Source organism: Neofelis nebulosa, chromosome 16, assembly GCF_028018385.1.
Source record: "Neofelis nebulosa isolate mNeoNeb1 chromosome 16, mNeoNeb1.pri, whole genome shotgun sequence".
NCBI lineage: Eukaryota > Metazoa > Chordata > Mammalia > Carnivora > Felidae > Neofelis > Neofelis nebulosa.
This window is the reverse complement of record NC_080797.1, coordinates 41034677-41057124: the sequence shown is the minus strand read 5'-3', so window position 1 is coordinate 41057124 and position 22448 is coordinate 41034677. Positions and strand designations below refer to the sequence as shown.

General features: G+C 37.5%; 1 protein-coding gene and 1 long non-coding RNA gene across 5 annotated transcripts in view; both read left to right on the top strand.

The window, feature by feature from the left end:
- The window catches only part of SPAG9 (sperm associated antigen 9), a 133709-nt gene that overhangs the window by 26214 nt on the left and 85047 nt on the right, over positions 1-22448 (top strand). For 3 of the 4 annotated variants that reach the window (XM_058704499.1, XM_058704501.1, XM_058704504.1), the window contains one exon: positions 7080-7200. In XM_058704499.1, coding sequence (XP_058560482.1) covers positions 7080-7200 — 121 coding nt within the window. Of the gene's footprint in view, positions 1-7079; positions 7201-15288; positions 15365-22448 lie in introns of those variants that run through there. The other variant, XM_058704505.1, reaches the window with a different exon arrangement.
- On the top strand, positions 7207-10895 carry LOC131497861 (uncharacterized). Its single transcript, XR_009255188.1, has 2 exons — positions 7207-10002; positions 10258-10895. It is a non-coding gene; the product is annotated as an uncharacterized LOC131497861 (long non-coding RNA).

Below are 22448 nucleotides of genomic sequence, written 5' to 3'. Positions count from 1 at the left end.
TGGCAACTTTCTAAGCTGAAATGTAAATGAAGGTTCATGTTTAGCTTCACTACCATTGAGGAGGTATAGGCCTTCAGTATGCGTTTTTCCACTTTCCTTTATTCTTTTAAAATATGTAAATAATACATATTTATTGTACGAAAAAACCCCCAACAAACAATGCAACTTTAGGCTACTTAAGGATAAGGGCTATTAAAAAAGATAAAATCACTTTTAATCCCACCACTGCTAAATAGCCACTATGAGCATTTTAATATATGCTTCCACATCTTTTCTTTTGCTTATTTATTCCTTCAGTATATAAATTTAGGATCATACTACATATAACAAAGTCCTTAAAGAATATATGAAAAATAACACGGCTCTCATACATTCTTTAAAGCCTGTGATCCATATTGCTAACCTGCAGGTGGGTTGTGCTAGTTACACTCCAAATAATGAGATAACTTATTTACAAATAAAAATCCCAAGGGGCAGTTGCCTTAATCAATTAAAAAAAAATCAATTTTACGGGCACCTGGTGACTTAGTTGGTTAAGCATCTGACTTTAGCTCAGGTCATGATCTCACGGTTCATGTGTTCAGGCCCCAAGTCAGGCTCTGTGGTGACAGCCTGGAGCCTGCTTCAGATTCTGTGTTTCCCTCTGTCTCTACTCCTCCCCCGCTCATGCTCTGTCTGTCTCTCAGAAATAAACATTAAAAAAATATATATCAATTGTATTATATTAACTTTTACCTACTTCCTTTGCTGTTTTAGTTTTTACTTAAATTCCAGTTAATGTACAGCTTAATATTAATTTCAGGTGTACAATATAATGATTCGACATTTCCATACATGACCCGGTGTTCATCACAAGTGTTACCAAGTCTGTTTCTTTGTTTGCCTCTCTCTCTTTTTCCCTTTGCTCATTTTGTTTCTCAAATTCCACATATGAGTAAAATCATATGGTATTTGTCTTTCTCTGACTTACTTCACTGAGCATTATATTCTCTACCTCCATCCATGTTGTTGCAGATGGCAAGATTTCATTCTTTTTTTTATGGCTGAGTAATATTCCAGTGTATACATATATGCCACATCTTCTTTATCCATTCTTCAATTGATGGACAGTGAGGCTGTTTCCATAATTTGGCTATTGTAGCTTTGTTTATTTCAGATAAGCAATATCACCAGCTCCATCATTGGTTAAGCTGGAAATCGGTCTTCTTTCCTCATTTTTCCTTCTCTCTTCTCCCTTACGTTCTTTCAGTCACCAATTGTGTATATTTTCCCTCCAACAAATTATCTTGAATTCATCCTTGTCTCCATTCTCCCTGCCACTGTTCATAATCCTCTCTCATTTGGACTATTGTGGTGACCTTTGGTCTCTCTCCCTTTACACACCCTGGTTCTCCTCTCAAACTCCCTCAGCTCCCTCCATTGAATTTCCCATATGGTCTCACACTGAGCTTTCCAAAGGAGGAGTGGAGTTCAGTATCTCTGATATGATCCAGTATTCTGCAAGGTCCTGTAGGATTTGGTCCTTAATTGTCCAGCCTCATCTCCAGCCATCCTCTTTAACTTGTCTTTGAGCTTGGCCATTCTGGATGCCCTTGGTTTCTTTCAGCCTCTCTTTGCTTGATGAATTTTTATTTATCTTTCAGGTCTCAGCTCAAATGTCTCAGGAAGGTTTTCCCATAGTCTCTCGTATCAAGTTAGTCCCCCATTTTATACTTCTCTTTTTTTTTTTTTTCAATTTTTAATCAGTTTGTTCGTTTGTTTATAATGTTTCTTTATTTTTGAGAGAGAAAGAGAGCGTGCGCGAGTGTGGGGGAGGGGCAGAGAGAGAGAGAGAGAGAGAGACAGTGGGCTCGGCAAGGACAGCAGAGAGCCCCATGTGGGGCTTGAACTCACAAACTGTGAGATCATGACCTGAGCTGAAGTCGGGTGCTTACCCGACTGAGCCACCCAGGCGCTCCCCTGCCCCCATCATTAGTATTTTAAATGAGGGTGGCAGATGTACATTTCCAAACCAAGATATAATAACACATTTAAAATTGGGACTTTTATGAACAGAGAGAATTTTAAAAGATGATTTTAAAAGAAATCAACATTCACTATTTTTATAAATGGTGGAAAATCATTCTTGATTTCTTGTAGACCTTGAAGATGCACTAAGTCTGCGTAGTTTTATCTTTCATATATTTGTCTTCCTGAGGAAAGGATCTATTTTCATAAGATTCTCCAAGGAGTTCATGATTCCAAAAAGCTTAATTTAGGATCTGCTGTTTAGAATAAGAAAGAAAACAAACATATACACCCTTGTGAGAGATGGTAGTTCGTTTTGTACTCTCTAAGTTTATGTTTTAATTTGCTTGAAGGAAAGGACTGGCATTATGTATTTGCTTTGCAATATTTTCATTATTGCCAGTCCCTTCCCGTGAAGGGAAACTGCAGAAACAAGAGATTTACATTTGGAGATACATAGCCCTGCCAGTCCGTGAACTGTCACGTCATTTTGGGGCCGGGGGGGGGGGGGGATCTCTTTTTTTTTCTTTTGCTGTATTTACTTGAGGTGATATAGATATAAAGCCTCAGTAGTCATAAAAAAATGTGAACAATATTGAAACATGAATCATCTAGGTAGGTGTAAATAATGCTTGTACAGTAAGCAGATAGTAGTGTAGTGACTGCTAAACGGTTATGGATTATTCATGCCCTTCTGTAGCCAAACTGGGTCGCTAAGAAACAAAGCAAACATGAAGCTGTGTGTTCATGATGATGTTTCTTCTATCAGAGGTTCTGAATAGGCAGAATAGTAGTAAGGCTTTTTTTTTTTTTCCAGCTTTATTGAGAAATAATTGATGTATAACATTGTGGAAGGTTAAGGTGTACAGTGTAATGAGTTTTTAAAAAATGTTTATTTATTTTAAGAGAGAGAGCAAGGGTGAGCCTGGGAGCAGCAGGGAGACGGGGAGAGAATCCTATGCAGGATTCTGAGCTGTCAGCTCAGAGCCCGACACGGAGCTCGATCCCACCAACCGTGAGATCATGACCTGAGCTGAAACGAAGAGCCAGATGCCCAACCCACTGAGCCACCCAGGCAACCCTATAATGATTTGAGCTATGTATATATTGCAAAATGATTACCACAAGTAAGGTTAGTTAATATCATGTCACATAATTAGTTTTTGTTTTTGTGGTGAGAACTTACAAAATCTTCTTTTAGTGACTTTCAAATGTATAGTTCAGTGGTGTTATCTATAATCACCATTCTGTACATTACATCCCCAGAACTTACTCATCTTGTAACTGAAGTTTGTGCCCTTTGACCACCTTCACCATTTTCCCCTACCCCTACCCCCTGCTCCTGGCAACTACCAATCTGTTAGTGGTAAAGATTTTTGTTAGAAGTTCAGTAGCACATCATTATAAAATTTTTTTCTTAACATTTATTTATTATTGAGAGACAAGGAGAGACAGAGCATGAGCATGGGAGAGGCAGAGGGAGGAGGAGACACAGAATCTGAAGCAGGCTCCAGGCTCTGAGCTGTCAGCACAGAGCCTGACGCGGGGCTCGAACTCACAAACTGCAAGATCATGACCTGAGCCAAAGTCAAACACTTAACCGACTGAGCCACCCAGGTGCCCAGTAGCACATCATTTTAAATGTTACTTGGTAAACATCTACTGTATGTTTTTTTTTTAATTAATTTTATTTTTTAAAATTTACATCCAAATTAGCATATAATGCAATAATGATTTCAGGTCTACTGTCTGTTCTTTAAAACAGCCTTTTATCCATAGCACAAAAGAAGCCTAAAATTTCTGCTTGCTTAACCCAGATATAGCAGTTCAGTTAGCCATGGGAGCATCATTTTCAAAGCAGGCCAAAAAATAATTACTTTTTCTTATTAATTCTTAGTCTTTGCTTGTATCCTCTGGCAAAATGTTGAAATAATTTATACAGACTTCATCAGCAACATCCTATTATATAGCTATTGATTTTCTGTTCAACATAACCTTTATATCTCCTGTTTGCATTCAGTTTGTAGCCAGTGAACACCTTCTGAAGGCAGGGATAGTGTGGTAATCACAGTCATGTTCCATGTGCCCGGCACAGAGTAGATAGGAGACATTTTTTGAATGAATGAATGAATGGTTTGTCCAGTTGCCTCTTGTCTTACATTTACTGAAACTTTTACCCCTTTTACTTAGGGTCATCTTTGGGTTAGTATTCTGGAAAAGTAAACAATGGTGGTTTGAGGCTTCCCAGAAGCCTCACAAATATGGAATATGTTAATAAAATGTATAGGGCATGGGTGCTAAATGTGTGGTTTGTGGAAGGACTTAAGGGCTCCCTGAGTCTCTGAGAAAAAATAGGCAGAACTCGGGTTGGATGCAGGCATTTTTTCTGGGGAAACATGGTTCATGGATATATCAAATTACCAAATGGGTCTGTGGACCTCTGGATGATTAAGAACCAATGTTTCCGAGGTTATAGGTTTCAAACGTCCAAAGATCAGGAAAATGTTCTCTAATATAAGGAAATCAAATGGCTCTTGAGGGAAACTAGATGAGTATGTTAGGGTTCTTTCAGTTTCTTATGCTAGAAACCATCTCAAATAAGCTTATGTAAAATAGGAATGCATTGGGTTATGTAACTGAAAAAATAAAAACGACTGGAAAATGCTGGCTCCAAGAACTACTGAATCTAGGACTCAAATAGTACCTTTGATTAGGATTTTATTCCTCCTTGCTCTTTGTTTTTCTTTATATTGGCTTCATTTCTCAGGCTTGTTCTTTCCATATGTTGGAAAAAAGATGTCCCTCTGCAGCTTAAGCCTGCTAATAAATTCTTAAGAGTTTGTGATTCCAGAGGAAAAGAGGTAATATTCTTTCTAATAACTGGCAGGTACCCTGGAGAATGACCTGTCTGGCTCAAGTCATATGCCCACCTCTAGGGAGATGGAGTCCTCACCAATTAAATTATATGGACTGAATAGAGTTAGCGTGGAACTGGAGAGAAGTTACAAAGGAGGGCAATGTGTGCAGACAAAAAACAGTGTCCACTATAGTGACTGAAAAGTTTCAGGACAGATAAAGCAAATAATGAACAAGAAATTTCATATTAAAACTAGGGTGTATTTAGTGATATCTAAGTTTTCTTGTGAACTCTATATTTTTCTATAGGGGCTTCAGTTTTTTACTCTGAAAGTTTTTAAAAAATTTGTTTATTCATTCATTTCTTTAACAAATATTTGAGCTGTCATCATTCTTTGTACCGGGAATACAACAGCAAACAAAACAAAAATCCCTACCCTCATCTACATTCTAGTGAGACAAAGCAGATAATAAATAATTACCGAAATTTATAGTATGTTAGATGAGAGTAAATGCTGGAGAGAAGAAAAGCAGAGAGGTAAGAAGGGACTGGGTAACTGCAGTTTTAAATACCACATGGAAAATCTTAGTAAGAAGGTGACATTTGAACAAAGATGTTAAGGAGGTGAGGAGGAAGCAAGCCAATTGGATATGTGGAGGAAGAGATTCCAGACTGTAGGAAGCAACTGCAAAGGTTCTTCAGGGAAGCTTGAACTAGACTGTGAGGGAGGTGGGGTAGAGAAGAAGAGTAGAAGAGGATGATGTAGATTGTGTTGGTCATGGGAAGCTATGGTAAAGATTTTGGTAGAACGTAAGTAATCTGAGGATTTTGAGCAGAGGAGTAAAGTGATCTGACTTACCCCCCTTTTTTAAAAAGTATGTATTCGTTTCGTAAAGTAATCTCTACACCCAACATGGGGCTTGAACTCAAGACCCTGAAATCAAGAGTTGAATGCTCTACCAACTGAGCCAGCCAGGCGCCCCATCTGACTTACTTGTTAAAGGTTCACTCTCACTACTGTGTTGAGAATGTGTTGTAGGGGCAATGGTGGAAGTAAGGACATTGGCTAGGAGGCAGTTGCTGTGGCCTTAATCCAGGCAATAGATAATGGTAGCACAGACCACGCTGATGGTGGTGATGATGAAAAGTAGTTGGATCTGAAGGTAGATTTGCTAATGGATTGGATATGAGGTGTTAGAGAAAGAGAAGACTCAAAGCTGACTCAAGTTTTGAGCCTGAACAATTGACCACAGTAATTAAATGAGCTAGCTAGCACCAAGAGGAGCAAGCTTTGACATGTTGAGGTTAAGATGCTTATTAGACATTCAGATGAAGTTGTTCAGTAGGCAGTTGGACATGTAAATCTGGAATTGAGGTCTAGGTTAGAGACTGGACTAGAAATTTGGAGGTTGTCAGCATATAGTTAGTATAGTTAGCCACGGAACTGGATGAGATCATCAGAGAATAAGAGTAAACAATGAAGAGAAAAAGTTATCCAAGGACTGACCTTGTGAATGTTAAGAAATTGGGGAGAACAGAAAGAACAAACAAAGAAGACCAAGAAGGAACCACCAGTAAAGTAGAAGGAAAACAAAGTCCTGGAACCCAAATTAAAAAAAAAAAAAAGTTTTAAGGAGTGAGTGATCAGATGTCAAATGATACTGATAGAAGAATTAAGATGAAGAGACTGAGATTTAGTGATAATCTTCTTGACAAGAACAGTTTCAGTAAATTGAATTTTTGGTGAAGTTATTTCTAGTGAGTGCTCTTTTTCTCAGGAATTTAAACTCCATAGATCAGGTAATCTAGAATCATTAAACAATTGAACAAATATTTATTGACACATCGTCATTCTATAGTTCTCCATTTGTTGCACATGTTCTGTACAGCAATATGTAAAAAATTGTCTTTAACTCATGAATATGCAAATATGCTAGTTAAAGTATTCATAAATTTGGAGTAGGATGTGTATATTTTCTTTGGAATGCCAATGATATGAAGTAGAAGCACTTCATAAACTACTGTGTCATCTTTTTCCTTCTATATTTGGATGTTTTTATAGAGAAACTAAAAATCAACCTAAGTTCCTGATTCTGAGATCTTTCTGGGTAGTTAATGCCTAATTGTGATTCTTGATACCAAGAAACACAGGAATTGATAATGTTAAAAAATTTTCATTTCTCTAATGAAAATAATACTTTTCTTTTTCTATTAGAAATTCATTGAATTTGAAGACTCTCAAGAACAGGAAAAAAAGGATTTACAGACCCGAGTGGAATCTTTAGAATCTCAAACAAGACAACTTGAACTCAAAGCAAAAAACTATGCTGACCAGAGTAAGTAAAAATACTTCTCCTCTGTAATTGCACATTAAAGAGTGGGCTCTAATAGTGCAATGACTCATCTTGACATTTGACTGGTGTTCCAAGTATATGCTTGGAATTGTCATCCCAGGCTGAAGAGTGAGACCTGGAAGCTAGGCTTAGTCCTTTTTTGTTCACATTTTCACATGGTACTGATGTCTACAGAAATGACTAAATCAAAGATACATTTAAGACTCTCTTCTTCAATTTAGCTCTGAGCCTTTGTTGGTGGTTAACATTATACTATATCCATTATTCAGGATTCTGATGTGTGTGCATGTGGATCATTTCTTCTGATTTTGATCAATTACACAAAGTGCCATTGCTTTCTGTATTGCTTTGAAATTTAAAAATGTGACAAAAACTCTAGCTCTGAAGTGTGTGTAATAGAATTACTGACTTCTGGGGGCATCTGGCTGACTTGGTAGGGCATGTGACTCTTAATCTCGGGGTCGTGAGTTCAGGCTCCACTTTGGGCACAGAGTTTACTTAAAAAAAAAAAAAATACTGACTTCTTCATTTCGTTTTTTTCTAGTGGAAAACCGAGGGAGTTTAAAGGAACAGAATATCATTTTTCAGAATTATTTCATTTTTAAGTACCATTTTATCTTATTTTTGATTTAAAAATAACTATTGTTTCAAACTCCGAGGATGATTTCTCTTTTTGGCTAATGAAAGTGGACCTAATTAAGTCAAAATTAGAAAAAGAAATGGGGAGAAACTTCATGGCCTATTTTCGTGTTTGATTTGGGCAGGCAGAGGAGCTCTCCAGTTTTCCCTCCCAGCACTGTAAACTCTCAGAATCCTTGGGAGTGAGAGGTGGCCCATAGTTCTTCCTACATCAACCATTAAGGCTACATAGTGACACCTGCTGTCAAGGACAGGAATTCGTGGTGGCTAAACCTCACTGACTACCAGGCTTGGAGTGTGATAACTGACTGCTTCTTCTAGCATTCTGGAATGGCCTAATAGAGCTAAATCTTGAATCACTTGGAATCTGGAGTTCAATCATTGTAGAATTCAAGGAGAACTGACATGGCTATTAAGCAGATGTCATAGAAGGGAGACAGTGGATGTTTGGTTACAGAAGCCAAATACAGTGAGACAAAATGAGCCATATGTCTTCTCTTTGTACTTTTAGGCTTGTAGATACCTAGAGGGCTCTATCTTTTCCTTTTTTCACATTGAATGTATCGAATGACTTCTGTGATTCCACTATAGAAATTTAAGGGGGGTAGGCGCCTGACTGGCTCAGAGTGTGATCAAGACTGGCTCTTGTAAGCCAGTTGTGAGTTCAAGCCCCAGGTTGCATGTAGAGCCTTCTTAGAATAGAAAAGAATGGATTGGAATGAATTGGAATGGATTGGAATGCAATAGAATGGAATGGAATGGAATGGGATGGGATGGAATGGAATGGAACGGAATGGAATAAATTATTTCAGGAATTTAAGGTCTTAGAGAGCTGGATGATGGACTCCACAGTGCATACACTAATAAATATATTACTGGAGTCACATTGCTGAGTACCACTCCTCTAGAGAAACAGTCTTGTGGCAGTCGCAAGCTTTTGGTACATTTCAAGAGTTGAGCATTCTCTATTTAAAGAAGAAGAAAAATTAGCTGTTGAGATAATATTTTAATCCTAACTTGATTGTGTTTTATATCAGAGATTGTATTGTATTTTAGAACCAGACACTAAAGGCACAGTTGACAACCTCATTGTTCTACTTACTGTATTTTCCTCTTGATTCCTGAAGAGTTCCAAATTTTGGATTAAGACCTAGAAAGGAACTTCTTGTCTAGAATCCTTTTATACAGTAAGTAATCTGTTCGAATGATAAGGGAGGTATTATAGGAAGAATTCCCCTGAAGCATTTTTCTTACGTTTAAAGGAAATACTGCTACTTTTTTCACAAAAGTACCTAATTGGCATAAATTACTAATTTTTTTCACATATACTTTATCCCTTTAATTACTAAAATTTCGAAAACCTGCTTCCTGTTCCTTTCTAGTAAATATAAACAAAATAAGCAATCTCTTAATTAAGATTTGTTATCCAGTCCAGTGAATCATATACAACTTTTTTGGAATTGTCATGCTGGGTGGTATCTTTCTTCTCATTTCTCTCTGAGAAGTACTGATTACTAGTGTTTTCCATCTTAATTTAAAGTAATTAAAAAAATAAGGTATCATTTAAAAAATAATTGCTAATTCTCTAGGCAATTGATGAAGAAATTCTTCAAGTAGATGTGGTCTTTGAGCTAAATTTAATCTGAAACTTTTTATTTAATTTTGTTAATAATGTAATATCCCACCAAGAAATTCTCTCCCTGGGAGTTTATCCCAGTTTGAAATAAATCTTGGTGTCTAAATAACAGTTAAAAAGAACTTGTAACTGTGGTTAATCAAAATTGACCGTTCAGATGCACAAAGCTTGTAACACTCGATTTCTTGGCTTGTGAGCTGAGGCTTTAATGAGTCGTGTTTTATTAATGCTTGTCTCCTCCCTTTTCCTTTGATATCTTGGAATATTTTTCTTTTACATCTGGTTGCTTTCTTCTCTCTTCCTTCTGTTTTTTCTTTAAGCTTTAACGGGGCATAATATGAAATCTTAGTGTATTTTAAAATTTTCTTCCAAGACTTTATTTAACCACATTTAAATATCTGAAAAAAATTAGGGGAGGAAAATAATTTGAATGTTTTTTCATTTTACGCTCTTAGTTTTTCTCTCCCTCTGATCTCTAAATGAGTCAAAGCTCCTTATTTTTAAAAAAGGTGGTGGTAGGGGCGCCTGGGTGGCGCAGTCGGTTAAGCGTCCGACTTCAGCCAGGTCACGATCTCGCGGTCCGTGAGTTCGAGCCCCGCGTCAGGCTCTGGGCTGATGGCTCGGAGCCTGGAGCCTGTTTCCGATTCTGTGTCTCCCTCTCTCTCTGCCCCTCCCCCGTTCATGCTATGTCTCTCTCTGTCCCAAAAATAAATAAAAAACGTTGAAAAAAAAAAATTAAAAAAAAATAAAATAAAATAAAAAAGGTGGTGGTAGGAGGTAATCTTTTCATTTATATTTTTACCCTTCCCGACTTACTGAGATGTAATTGACAAATAAGATGGTATATATTTCAAGGGTGCAGTGTGACAACTTGATATACATATATGTTACAAAAGGACTCTCACAATCAAGTTAACAAATCCGTCACCTGAGAATTATGTTTTTTTTAATTTTAATTTTTGTGGTGAGAATGCTTAAGATTTAGTCTCTTAAAAATCCAAATATATACTGCAATATTATTAACTGTAGTCACCATGTGATATGTGAGATCCTAAGAATGTATTCATCTTATAACTTAAAGTTTGTAGGCTTTGGCCTAGATCTCTGATAGGAGATAATCTTTAAGTATCACCAGTTCCCTACCCTTTTGGAAAACCAGGACGGGAAATATGTTTTTTAAAAGATGAAAACAGGTGCCTGCCTGGCTGGCTCAGTCGGTTAAGCGTCCGACCCTTGATTTTGGCTCAGGTCATGATCTCATGGTTCACAAGATTGAGCCCTCTGTTGGGCTCTGCACTGATGGCATGGAGCCTGCTTGGGATTCTCTCTCTCCATCTCTCTGTGCCCCCACCTCACTCGTGCATCTCTCTCTGTCAAAATAAATAAACTTAAAAAAAAAAAAGATGAAAACAAATGTAAACCAGTGTACGTAAAAGAGTATATGAATACTTTTTTGTATGATAGGCAACAGAATATCCAGACTACTTAATCTTATCAGTTTTTTAAAAGAATATATCGTGATTGTTACAGTTACTGTAATGCAATATATATTTGTATTGTCTTAAACTTTCAGTTTTGAGTGTATTTTTTGTGTTTCTAACATCTGTAATAAAAACTTAAGGCCACAGAAATTACTGATAATGATATTTATAATAGAGGAGGGATGGGTGCAATTTTTTGTTTAGTGCCATTTTTTGCATGCAATATGATAGCAGTATCTTGTCTAATTTCTATGTTTATATTTGTATGTTAAGAGTCTTTAATTTTAGAGACTCTCTGTCACTTGTGATTAATATGTTTTAGGACACATATCCTCTTTAAAAAGTAGCCACAATGAAAGTCCCAAGTTCTGCTTTGAAGATTACTTCCTGTATTAAAAGGGGAAATTTTGGTTGTAGTCACTTGCTGTTGAGAAGCAAGAAAACATCAAGAAATAGGAACTGAATTAAAGGACATACTTTACGGCTTTTGATAGCATGGAATCTCTCAGGTTGTGGTATGATTTCACAATGTTGAGAAGTTGAGTCTATAAAAATTTTGTTACAGTTTTGTGGTCATGTTTAATTTTGGAGATTTCTAGTTGCTCTCTTTTCAAAATTTGAACTATGTAGGATATGTTTTGGTTTTTCCAACATGAATAAAGCATTTTTTAAAATGCCACTTTATATGATTTCTTATCTGGGAGTAACAATAATGCTTCTTTGTAGTTAATGTCTTGTGAGCCTTAAGGAAGAATCAGAAACATATATGGAGTGGAAAAATGAAATTGTGGGTTGAGAAAGGCCTGTCGGTTCTTGACAACTATGCAAGGAGTCTATAATCAGCCTTGCTATTCAAGATGTGGCATAATGGGTTCTTCATCACAAAATACTTTATATTCGTTAGTTCTTTTGTATATTGAGTACTTCTGTCTCGTAAGCCAAATATTACCTTAAATGAGCCAAGTAAATATAGATAGTTTAAAATATCATACTACTGTATGCCTGGCATTTAGCTTGGTACAGAAGAGTATGTTTGTGGTACAGAAGAATGTAATATGGTCATTGCAGTCAAAGAACTCCATATCGTGGGGGGAAGGGCTGTATGTGACCATCTAGTCTTTTCCCATATGTGCTATGTTTTTATATCACTTCAGTTAGAGTGTATGTATAACTTTGTATCTTTTCCTTAACTCTGTCATGTTTCTCTTGTATAATCTTTATTCTTTTTTAAATGTGTGCCTACACCCATCATCCGGAAGCTATGCCATCTATTATCAATTCTTGTTTTCTCTGGAGAACTATGTTTTCTCCTTTATTCTAGTGAGCATCATTTAATGGCCACTTTGTTTTTTTACCTTGGCTTCTGGAAACTCAGAACAAACTTAGAAGTGCAACCATAAGTACTAGTTTGTTGGACCTTACCTGGTTGGCATTTTTAAATTGTTTCTTTTTTTTTTTTATCTGTATTTTACACACTTATAATGAATTGTTAGGATATGTTCTTATAAGCTATCTCAAATCCTTTGTGGAATGAAAGAATGAATCATGGTAAAAATAAATACAGGTAAACTAAAACAAATTTCTGTTGGCTAGTTGGACACTTTTTCCAGTGTAGTGAATCATATTGGAGTAAATATTTTTTCAAACCAATAGGTTTCTTTATCTTTTGGTAATTTTCTTAGAATATATTTAAGGAAGCAGGGCAAGGAAGAGGAATATTTTAGTGGTTCTTGATTTATAATAGTGTTTGGTCATTTTTAATATGAACAGAATTGGAGAAGTAAGGTTTACTAGCATATTTCATTTTGTTCATCATAACTTATGACTTTGACTCATTATTTGCAACATTAACACACAGAGCTGATATGGAATCATTTATTGTTTGATTCTCTCTTGAGAAAACTGTTTCCCTTAAGCTCCTTGAATTTATAACAGGTGACTTTCCCTTGAACTGTGGAGATGATGGCAGTGATTTTAAGCTACTTAGGAAGTATTCTCTGAATCTGGTCTTCCTTCCTTTGAGTACAAACCTATTTTTAAAAATTAAACGGAAAAATGATTTTTGGATAACTGATGACATTTGTGGTGGAGCTTTATTCTGACCTTTATCTCTTTCCACCCCCTCCCCCCAAATAACATCCATTTGTTTTTTAAATTTGGTATCAAGATCATAGTCTAATAAGTTACTTTCAAATACCCTGAAACATATATTATTATTGGAAGGAAAATATAAGTATTAGCATATACTAGGTGGAAAGCATGGGGAGGTATTGAAATTATTAATGTACATATTTTCTTATTTTAAAGGAATAAGAGGATTAGGACAGACTTCTAATTCGAGGATTATTCATAAGCCAGGTCTGTCTGTTAATAATGTGAATGGTCAATTGAGAATTTTCACAACACAGAAGAAAGAGAAACCATTTTTAAGTTACCAGGTACAGATTCATACCAGTTAATAGTTAGAAGAGCCTAAATATTTTCTGTCACTGTTTTTCAAATCACTTAGAAAAAATGCCTTCAGGTTAAGAAAAGGCTTTATTAGCGCCTTTCCTGGGCTTTGTGATTGGCAGTAAATGTTAATATTCTGAGAATTTGAATAATATTGTAATAAGTCACTTTTTCCCCTTTAATTTTTTCTTGTCATTAGGCAATCTCTTCTGTGTTATTTTTACAATTATTAACATAGAAAACTGATGATTTGTATTTTTGTTGGAAGCACATTTTTAATAAGGCGGCTTTAGGAGTTTTATATCTCCTGATTTAAAAAAATGGCAAAATAAGGAGTGCCTGGGTGGGCTCAGTCACTTAAGTGTCTGACTCTTGATTTCAGCTCAGGTCATGTTCTCACAGTGCATGAGATGGAGCCCCACGTCCCTAGCGCAGAGCCTGCTTGGGATTTTCTCTCTCTCTCAAAAATAAATAAATAAACTTTACCCAAAAAAAAAAAAAAAAAAAAAAAAGGAATACATTATACAGAAAGTTTGTTTGTTTTTTTTTAAGTCACCTTTGGGGCATTTGAATGGCTCAGTTGGTTGAAAGTTCCAGTTCTTGATTTCGACTCAGGTCATGATCCCAGAGTTGTGGGATTGAGCCCCACGTCAGGCTCCACACAGAACTTGGAGCCTGCTTAAGAGTCTCTCTCTCTCTTTTCCCCCTCTCCCCCTCCCCCCAATAAAAATAATAAAAAACTAAAAAATATTTTAAATAGCTACTTTTTAAGTTCATTTAGCTTAAATCTACTTCTTTGCAATATTAAGAACCTCTATATGTTTAATAAATTTTATACAAGGGTTTCTTTTTTAAGAGCCTATATCTGAGAGGGAAAGTAGAAAATTAAGCACAGGATAATTGATGCAAACACTAGCATTTTATTACTTCTGCTTCATTAAGTAATATCCTATGTGGTCTTCAGATCTGTTTTATGTTTCATTGTCTGTATTTGGACTCTCTCATTTCTGTAGTCTAGTGTTGTCTATTGAGAAGCTTAAGGTTATAGTTTATAATTAATATCCAGAGCTAAAGTTTCAGAGAAAATTAATTTTATGACTAACGGTGAAGGGATTTATGGTGATTTAGCTTAGAGAACAGAATAAAAAATGATTTGATTACTTCAAACATATAAAGGTACAGGTAAAGAAGATACCAAGTTGTTTTCCTGTAATTTTGGAAGGTTAAATTAGAGAAAATATATTTGTTGGTTTTGGTTGATCATGAGGAAGTATTTCTTAACCTTGAAGGTAAGGTGATACATAGGAATGTGTGCTAGGGGAAAGCATGGACTCTTCCTACATAGAGACTTTAGGTAGGAGAGTAGCCACCTTTCGGACGTGGATGGATTAGGTAACATCTTCAAGACAGAGACTGGGTCAGATCTCTACCATGGAGATTCTTTGAAGTTACTCTACTCTGTTTTTAGGATAGGATCATCAATTCATGAGAATTCTTTAGCATTTCATGTTGTCATTGATTAATAACATCTATCTGTCTGAAAGTCTTTTGAATTTTAGAGACACGGTGTAGGACGTAGTTGGCAGAGGAGAGGCTTTTATTACTGTTTTGGTGTGGTTGTCTGAGATTTGTTTTCTCTTAAGTCAGCATTTGATTCTTGCTTACCTGTTGAGACTTCCGATGCTCAATTGTTCAAGGAAAGGCTTCTGAAAGACCATTGCCAATCTTTTGAGGCCAAATAACCATTGGATTATCTGCCTTCCATGAATAGTAAGCACTGATGATTCCTTTTGAGAAGGCAAATAATGAGTTGGATACGGCATTCTAGCAGGTCTGTTTCTCTTTCTTCCCCCCATAGGCCTATCAGCAGTCTGATGGGGCAGAAGACAACAGAGATGGAAGGTGTTCCAAACTTGGCAAAGGCCATCAATCTAAGGAGGTAAGCTCTGATTTTGAGCAGGCAGAGCAGGTGGCTCTTCCTGCCTTAATCATGTCGTCTTGCTCTTTGGAAAGATGGATAGAAAGAAAGAGCATTCAAAACAAGGCTGAATTATCTCTATTAGCTATTAAAAGGGGAAATTTTTGGATTAGTCTTTTGATTCTTCTATTTTCTTGCCCTCTCCCCCCTTTTCTTTTTAGATGTCCTGATTCATTTGATTTATTTGTTCTTCAGAATAGTACCAGTTTTTTAAAAAATGGCAGATTAGTTTATTTGTTGCTTTAGGGTAGGAAGGATGAGCAGAATCTTGTTTATTTCCTCTTAATCTCAGGTTGTGACTAGTTTGATGAATAAAATGACAAGGCTTTAGGATTTTTCCTGGGATAATTGTCACATTTGAGTACACATGGGAACTATGAAACAAGAAAAGATCTTTTACTACACCTCAGATATAATGCAGCAATAATGGACCGAGGTGAACTTCATGGTACCTGAGGCTTTCGGGGGTGTCCGCCATCCTTGCCCAGCCGGGCCTTTCTCTCCTGCTTTTCCCGGTCCATCCCGCTTCCCTTTTCTTTCCCCTTTACTGATTATTTAGTGGCATTCAGGACTTTGAAGAGATGGTTCTTCCCAGCATTTTTAAAAGTACTTCTCTGTTAAACACCATTCTATCTCATGTGGCCTAGGCCTCGAGAAAATGGAGTCCATTGACTATGCTGTGCCGAGTATTTGAAGTATTTTCAAAAGAGTGAGAGGTTCTGAATTTGTATTACCTGATCTTGGTGGTTAACTCATATACCTAAAAAAATAATACTAATATTTTGAATTACAGGAGAGGTAAAGAAAACATGAAATACAGTCGTAGATAGTTTCTACCAAGGTACTTTGCTGGAGGTTTTAGGTTGGAGAAAATCATCACCTTTAGAAAAACGTCCAGAAAATCATCCAAAATAACAAATTCATAAACTGTTTAAAATCACCATGGGGTAACATACCTTCGATGATTTAGAACGTTTAAGAGAATTTAGATTTAATGAGTGTTTATAAGCTGATTTATGGGTTAAAGTAACTGTAGTTGCTATAGTAACCAAGCCACAAAATACATATGTAATGACTCCAATGTTATGTTATTTCTTGTTCATGTGAAGTTTAAAACAGATGTTTCCAGTAGAGATGCAGGCTCTTTCCAACTTCTGGCTCCCAAGTTCATCATACTCGCTTGCAGTAAGGTAGAGGAGAGGGGAAAGGGAATGGACAGTTGTGTGTGGAAGGTTTCTTTTGGACCAGGCCTCAGGAGTGGCGCACAACAGCATTTGCATCTACTTCAGTGGCTGTAACTCAGTCAGGAGCTAACTGTAGAGGCGGGGGCATGCCACCAAGCAGGGTGTCTAAGAGAAAGAGGAGATTGATTAGTGTCTGGCCAGTCTTTGCCTCAGCTTAAGAGCTTTAGTAGGTGGCGCATGACTTTGCTCAAGTGTTGAGGCAAGAGAGTGAATGTACCTACAGCTTAGTGATCATCTGCCTGTTCTTTCTACTTGTGATTTATCTGAGGAAGGAGAGATGGCAAATTTTAATGAAAATATAGTATTTATAATTTGTGCTCTTATATAATCTGATTTTTAAAAAGTTATTAATTTATTGTTTCTGAGAGAGAGAGAGAGAGAGAGAGAGAGAAGACACAAGACACAAGCAGGGGCGGGACAGAGAGAGGGAAACACAGAATCTGAAGCAGGCTCCAAGTTCTGGGCTGTCGGCACAGAGCCTGGCGTGGGGCTCTGCGAGATCACGACCTGAGCCGAAGTCAGACACTTAACCAACTGAGCCCCCGAAATCTGAGTTTTAAATAACTTCAGTGTTATTCTGGCTTAATTTTTATTATCACTTTAAAATTCTTCGCTGCATTTTCATTTACTCAACAAACATTTACTAAGTGTTGAGATTTTCTTTTGTTCTCTTATCATTTGACTTCCTGTCTTTTCCTTTAAAAAATAGGTTACTACTCAATTATGTCATTTTCTGCTGCTTGTGTTAGGAATAGGTTTTGAATGACATCTTGTCACTTTAAAAAAATATATAATTCGCAAGGTGCCTGGCTGGCTCAACTGGTGGAGCTTGCAACTGTTAATCTCAGGGTCTTGAGTTCAAGCCCCATGCTGGGTGTGGAGCCTGCTTAAAAAAAAAAAAAAAAAAAAAAAAAAAAAAAATATATATATATATATATATATATATATATATATATATATATATATAATTCACATACTGTTCAATCCACCTTTTTAAGAGTGTACAAATCAGGGGTTTTTAGTATATTCACAAGGTTGTACAGCCACCACAAGCACCTTAATTCCACATCACTTTCGCCATTCCACATAGAAACCCATACCTATGGTACCTGCTCCTCGTGCCCTGCCTCCCCCAGCCCCTGGCAGCCACTAATCTGTTTTCTGTTTCTATGGATTTGCCTATTCTGGACATCTCATGTAGGCGGAATCATACAGAATGTGGTCTTTTGTACTGGCTTCTTTCCCCTGGCAGAAGGCTCATCTATGTTGGAGCGTGTATCAGTAGTACTTCATTCCGTCTCAGGGCTGAATGATATTCCATTATGGGGACCTACCTTTGTGGACCCTTCCCCTTTCCCCCTGCCTTTTAATTGCCTGTGTATCCGCTAGTCTCAGAACCAGAAAAAAAACCAAACTCTAACTTGGCCATCTGAAAGCCTATGTAGTTTTGCAGAGTTGAGGATAATGAACAACCCCTTTGGGAAGATATCCCTTGGGATTCTGATATCCTGGCTTGTTTAGTTCTGAGTTCATGCATGAGAAAGTGGATAACTTAATGTATGAACCATCTTTGTAATGGTGTAGCTGTCTACTACTTAATAGGTAATGTATTTTGGTGTTTTGTTTTGATATATATAATTAGCTGTCAATGATACATTCTGGATATAATGATATAAAGTAACAAATTTAAGTTTTCTGCTTAATCATAATGGGATACAGAAACAAATCACTTAAGAACCTCAAGTAAATAGACTGAGATGAATAGACTATAATTTATTCTTACACTGGAGTAGAGAGGAGGGTGAAAGTGGATGATACTTAGGCTAGAGACGCTGATTATCATTTCTACAGGTTTAAATCTATCTTATGCAGACATTCTAACCATGAGATAATTTGCCTGTTTTTATTTTAAAACTCAAGGTGGAGGGGCGCCTGGGTGGCTCAGTTGGTTAAGCATCTGACTCTTGGTTTTGGCTCAAGTCATGATCTCGCGGTTCGTGGGTTCAAGCCTCATGTCGAGCTCCTTGCTGATAGTGCAGAGCCTGCTTGGGATTTCTGTGTCCTCCTCCTCCTCCTCCTCCTCCTCCTCCTTCTTCTTCTTCTTCTTTCTTTTTTAAATTAATTAATTTTTAAGAGAGAGAAAGAGAGAGTGTGAGTGGGGCAGGGACTGAGAGAGAGGGGGACAGAGGATCTGAAGCAGGCTCTGTGCTGACAGCAGAGAGCCCAAGGTGGGGCTTGAACCCATGAACGTGAGATTATGACCTGAGCTGAAGGCAGACACTTAACCGACTGAGACACCCAGGCGCCCCTCTCTGTCCCTCTCCTGCCTGCTCTCTCTCTCTCTCTCTCAAGATAAATATAAAATTAAAAAATAATAAAATAAATTTAAAAAATAGGGAAATGAGCGATCAAGCCCTGAAAAGATACTGAGGAACCCCAAATGCGTATTACAGAATAAAAGAAGCCAATGTGAAAAGGCTACATACTGTGTGATTCCAGCTCTGTGGAGATTCTGGAAAAGGTAAAACTATGGAGACAGTAAAAAAGATCAGTTGCTGCCAAGGTTAAAGGAGAGGGATGAATAGGTGGAGCACAGGAATTTTAAGGCAGTTAAACTATTTTTATGAAACTATAGTGGTGGTTACATGTCATATATATTTGTCCAAATCTGTAGAATGTTCCACACCAAGAGTAAATCCTAATGTACATTATATATGGACTTTGGGTGATAATGATGTGTCAGTGTAGGTTCATTGACTGTAACGAACATACCACTCTTGTGCAGGATGTGGATAGTGGAGGAGGTTGTGGCAGGCGGGGGAGGTGGGTATATGGGCGCTATGTACTTCCCACTCAATTTTGCTGTGAACTTAAAACTGCTATAAAAAATAAAGTTGAGGAGCACCTGGGTGGCTTACTCGGTTAAGTGTCTGAGTCTTGATTTTAGCTTAGGTCATGGTCTTGAGGTTTGTGGGTTCAAGCCCTATGTTGGGCTCTGTGCTGACAGTGCAGAGCCTGCTTGGGATTCTCTCCCTCTCTCTCCGCCCCTCTCCTCTCTAAAATAAATAAGTAAACATTAAAAAAACAATAATAAAGTTGAAAAAAAAAAAGAAAGTTGATTAATAAAAATAACAAACAGGGTAAGGGGCAAGTCATGTGTAACCAAATGTAGTTTGCATGTGCTAAATGCCTTTTTTTTCTTTAATTTTTTGACATTTATTTTTTAGAGAGAGCGAGAGAGTGAGCGAGCAGGGGAGAGGCAGAGAGAGGGAGACACAGGATCCGAAGCAGGCTCCAGGCTCTGAGCTGTCAGATCTGAGCTGTCAGCACAGTCCAACGTGGGGCTTGGACTCACGAACTGTGAGATCACGACCTGAGCCGAAGTCGGACACCCAACCGACTGAGCCACCCAGATGCCCCTAAATGCCTGTTTTTGTATGATGTATGCTAAGAAAATTAGAAATGGACAATTTCTATGAGATTAGTAAGTATATTTTGAAAGAGGTGGTTAGAAAATGGGTTGATAATCACATGTTATTTTTGAGGCAAAAGTAAGAATGTGATGTCAAATGGAAATCAATTAAGCAGAAACCCGAATGGGCTAGAAAACTGTGGGCGGAGGCTTAAGGAAGTATAGATAGGGATAATCCAAAATGTTTAAGGGAGAGCAAAATGATTAATAGGACTTCTAAGGGAATATTTATAGATGAAGCTAAGCCAGTTTCAACAATAGTCATGTTCATTAAGGTAAATGTAGGAAATCTCTGCCAATCATGGTATACTGGGGTTTTATATCTCCTTTCACACGGTCTTGTTGTTAAGTAGTAATACACTGCAACAAAGCCAAACCAACATTGATAAGCAAATTGCCATCAAACCAGCGAGGACCTGTTTCTGTAAGCTTTAAGCCCAGCGCTGTCCACATCACTTGTACAAACTTCAAGCTTCTTTCCAAGGTGACGTTGATGCTTCGTTTCCTATATTGCTCTGCTAGGGCTGCCACAACAAAATACCCTAGAAATTTATTTTCTCACTGTTCTGGAGGCCGGAAGTCCAAGATCAAAGTGTTGGCAGGTTTGCTCTCTTCTGAGGTCTCTCTCCTTGGCTTGCAGATAGCTGCCTTCTCTCTGTGTCTTCATATGGTCTTTTCTCTTTGCATGTATGGGGAAAAAGAGCTTTTATAAGGATACCAATCCTATTGGATGAGGATTCCACCTTTATTTTTTATTTTAAGATATAGCAATGTACATTCAACACCCTTCCGTTCAGTTCTAGGCACCACCCCATGTCAGCACATGTATATACAGCGCATTCCTTTTAACAGTACCTTTGCTGAATTTGAAAAACACATGTGTGCCAGGTGCTATTCCTGATACCAGCTCTAATGTACTATCATTATTTGTCGAGTATAAGTAAGGAAACTAAGGCCCAGAGAGATTGATATACTCAAGGTAACATAGCTAGGAAGTAGCAAAGCCACGTGTCCATCGTATGATTATTATAAATCACATCACCAACCAGCTAATGACAAATTTGGTTCCAATTTGGGAGTTGTTATAAAATGTATTGCATGGAACATCCATTTTCACATCTTTGGGCTTTGCTGTGCTTCTGTAGGGGTAAGTAAGAGTAGTAGTGCTGAGTCAAAGGATATATACATCTCTTATTTTATTAGATATCACCAATATGACCTTCAAGTGGGTGATTCCAATATATTTTCCCATGATGCCCATGTTTTTTCTTTCTTTCTTTTTATAATTCTCCATTCTGGTAACATTTTGCTCATCTCCCTATACTTTTTTTTTTTTTTTTTTTTAGTTTATTTATTTATTTTGAGAAAGGGAGAGAGAGTGAGAGTGGGGGAGAAGCAGAGAGAGGGAGAGAGAGAGAGAGAATCTGCACTGTCAGTGCAGAGCCTGTTGCGGGGCTTAAACTCAGGAACTGTGAAATCATGACCTGAGCGAAACCAAGAGTTTGACGCTTAACTAACTGAGCCACCGAGGCATTCCTTATATCCCTGTACATTTTATTTATTAAAAAAAAAATTTTTTTTAATGTTTGTTTATTTTTGAGAGAGAGAGAGAGAGAGACAGAGCATGAGTGGGGGACGGGCAGAGAGAGAGGGAGACACCGAATCCAAAGCAGGCTCCAAGCTCCAAGCTCTCAGCACGGAGCCCAGTGTGGGGCTTGAACTCACAAATGGTGAGGTCATGACCTGAGCTGAAATTGGACGCTTAACTGACTGAGCAACCCAGGCACCTCTCCTTATACATTTTAATGGAAAATTGGCACAATTTGTTTGTAATGGTTCTGAATAGTCTGTTTAAATCCTCTGCTAGATGTTGAACTCACAGAAGTTGTTGGATAACATAAAGAATAATGAGTATTGAAGTCAAAGAAAATACCTACGTGAGTAGGTGTACATTGTATTTGGACTAGGGTAGGGTGGGATTGTACACACAGTAAATTAATCAGGTCACTAACTCCTCCTCAAAGGTAACCACTACCCTGACTTCTGACACTTCAGATTAATTTCAGATTAGCTCAGTGTGTCTTTGAACTTTGTATACTTTGGCTTCTCCTTCTTTCCCTCAGTCTCCTGTGTGTGATATTCGTCCATGATGTGTGCAAATAAGTTCTTCATTCTCAGGGTTGAATAGTATTCCCGTACAGGAATGTTTATCCATTCTGCTGTTGATGGACATTCGGGTTGTTTCCAGGTTTGGATTATTACAAATAATACTGCTTCGAGCATTGTTTTAAATGCCTTTAGGTTGGGGGTGCCTGGGTGGCTCAGTCAG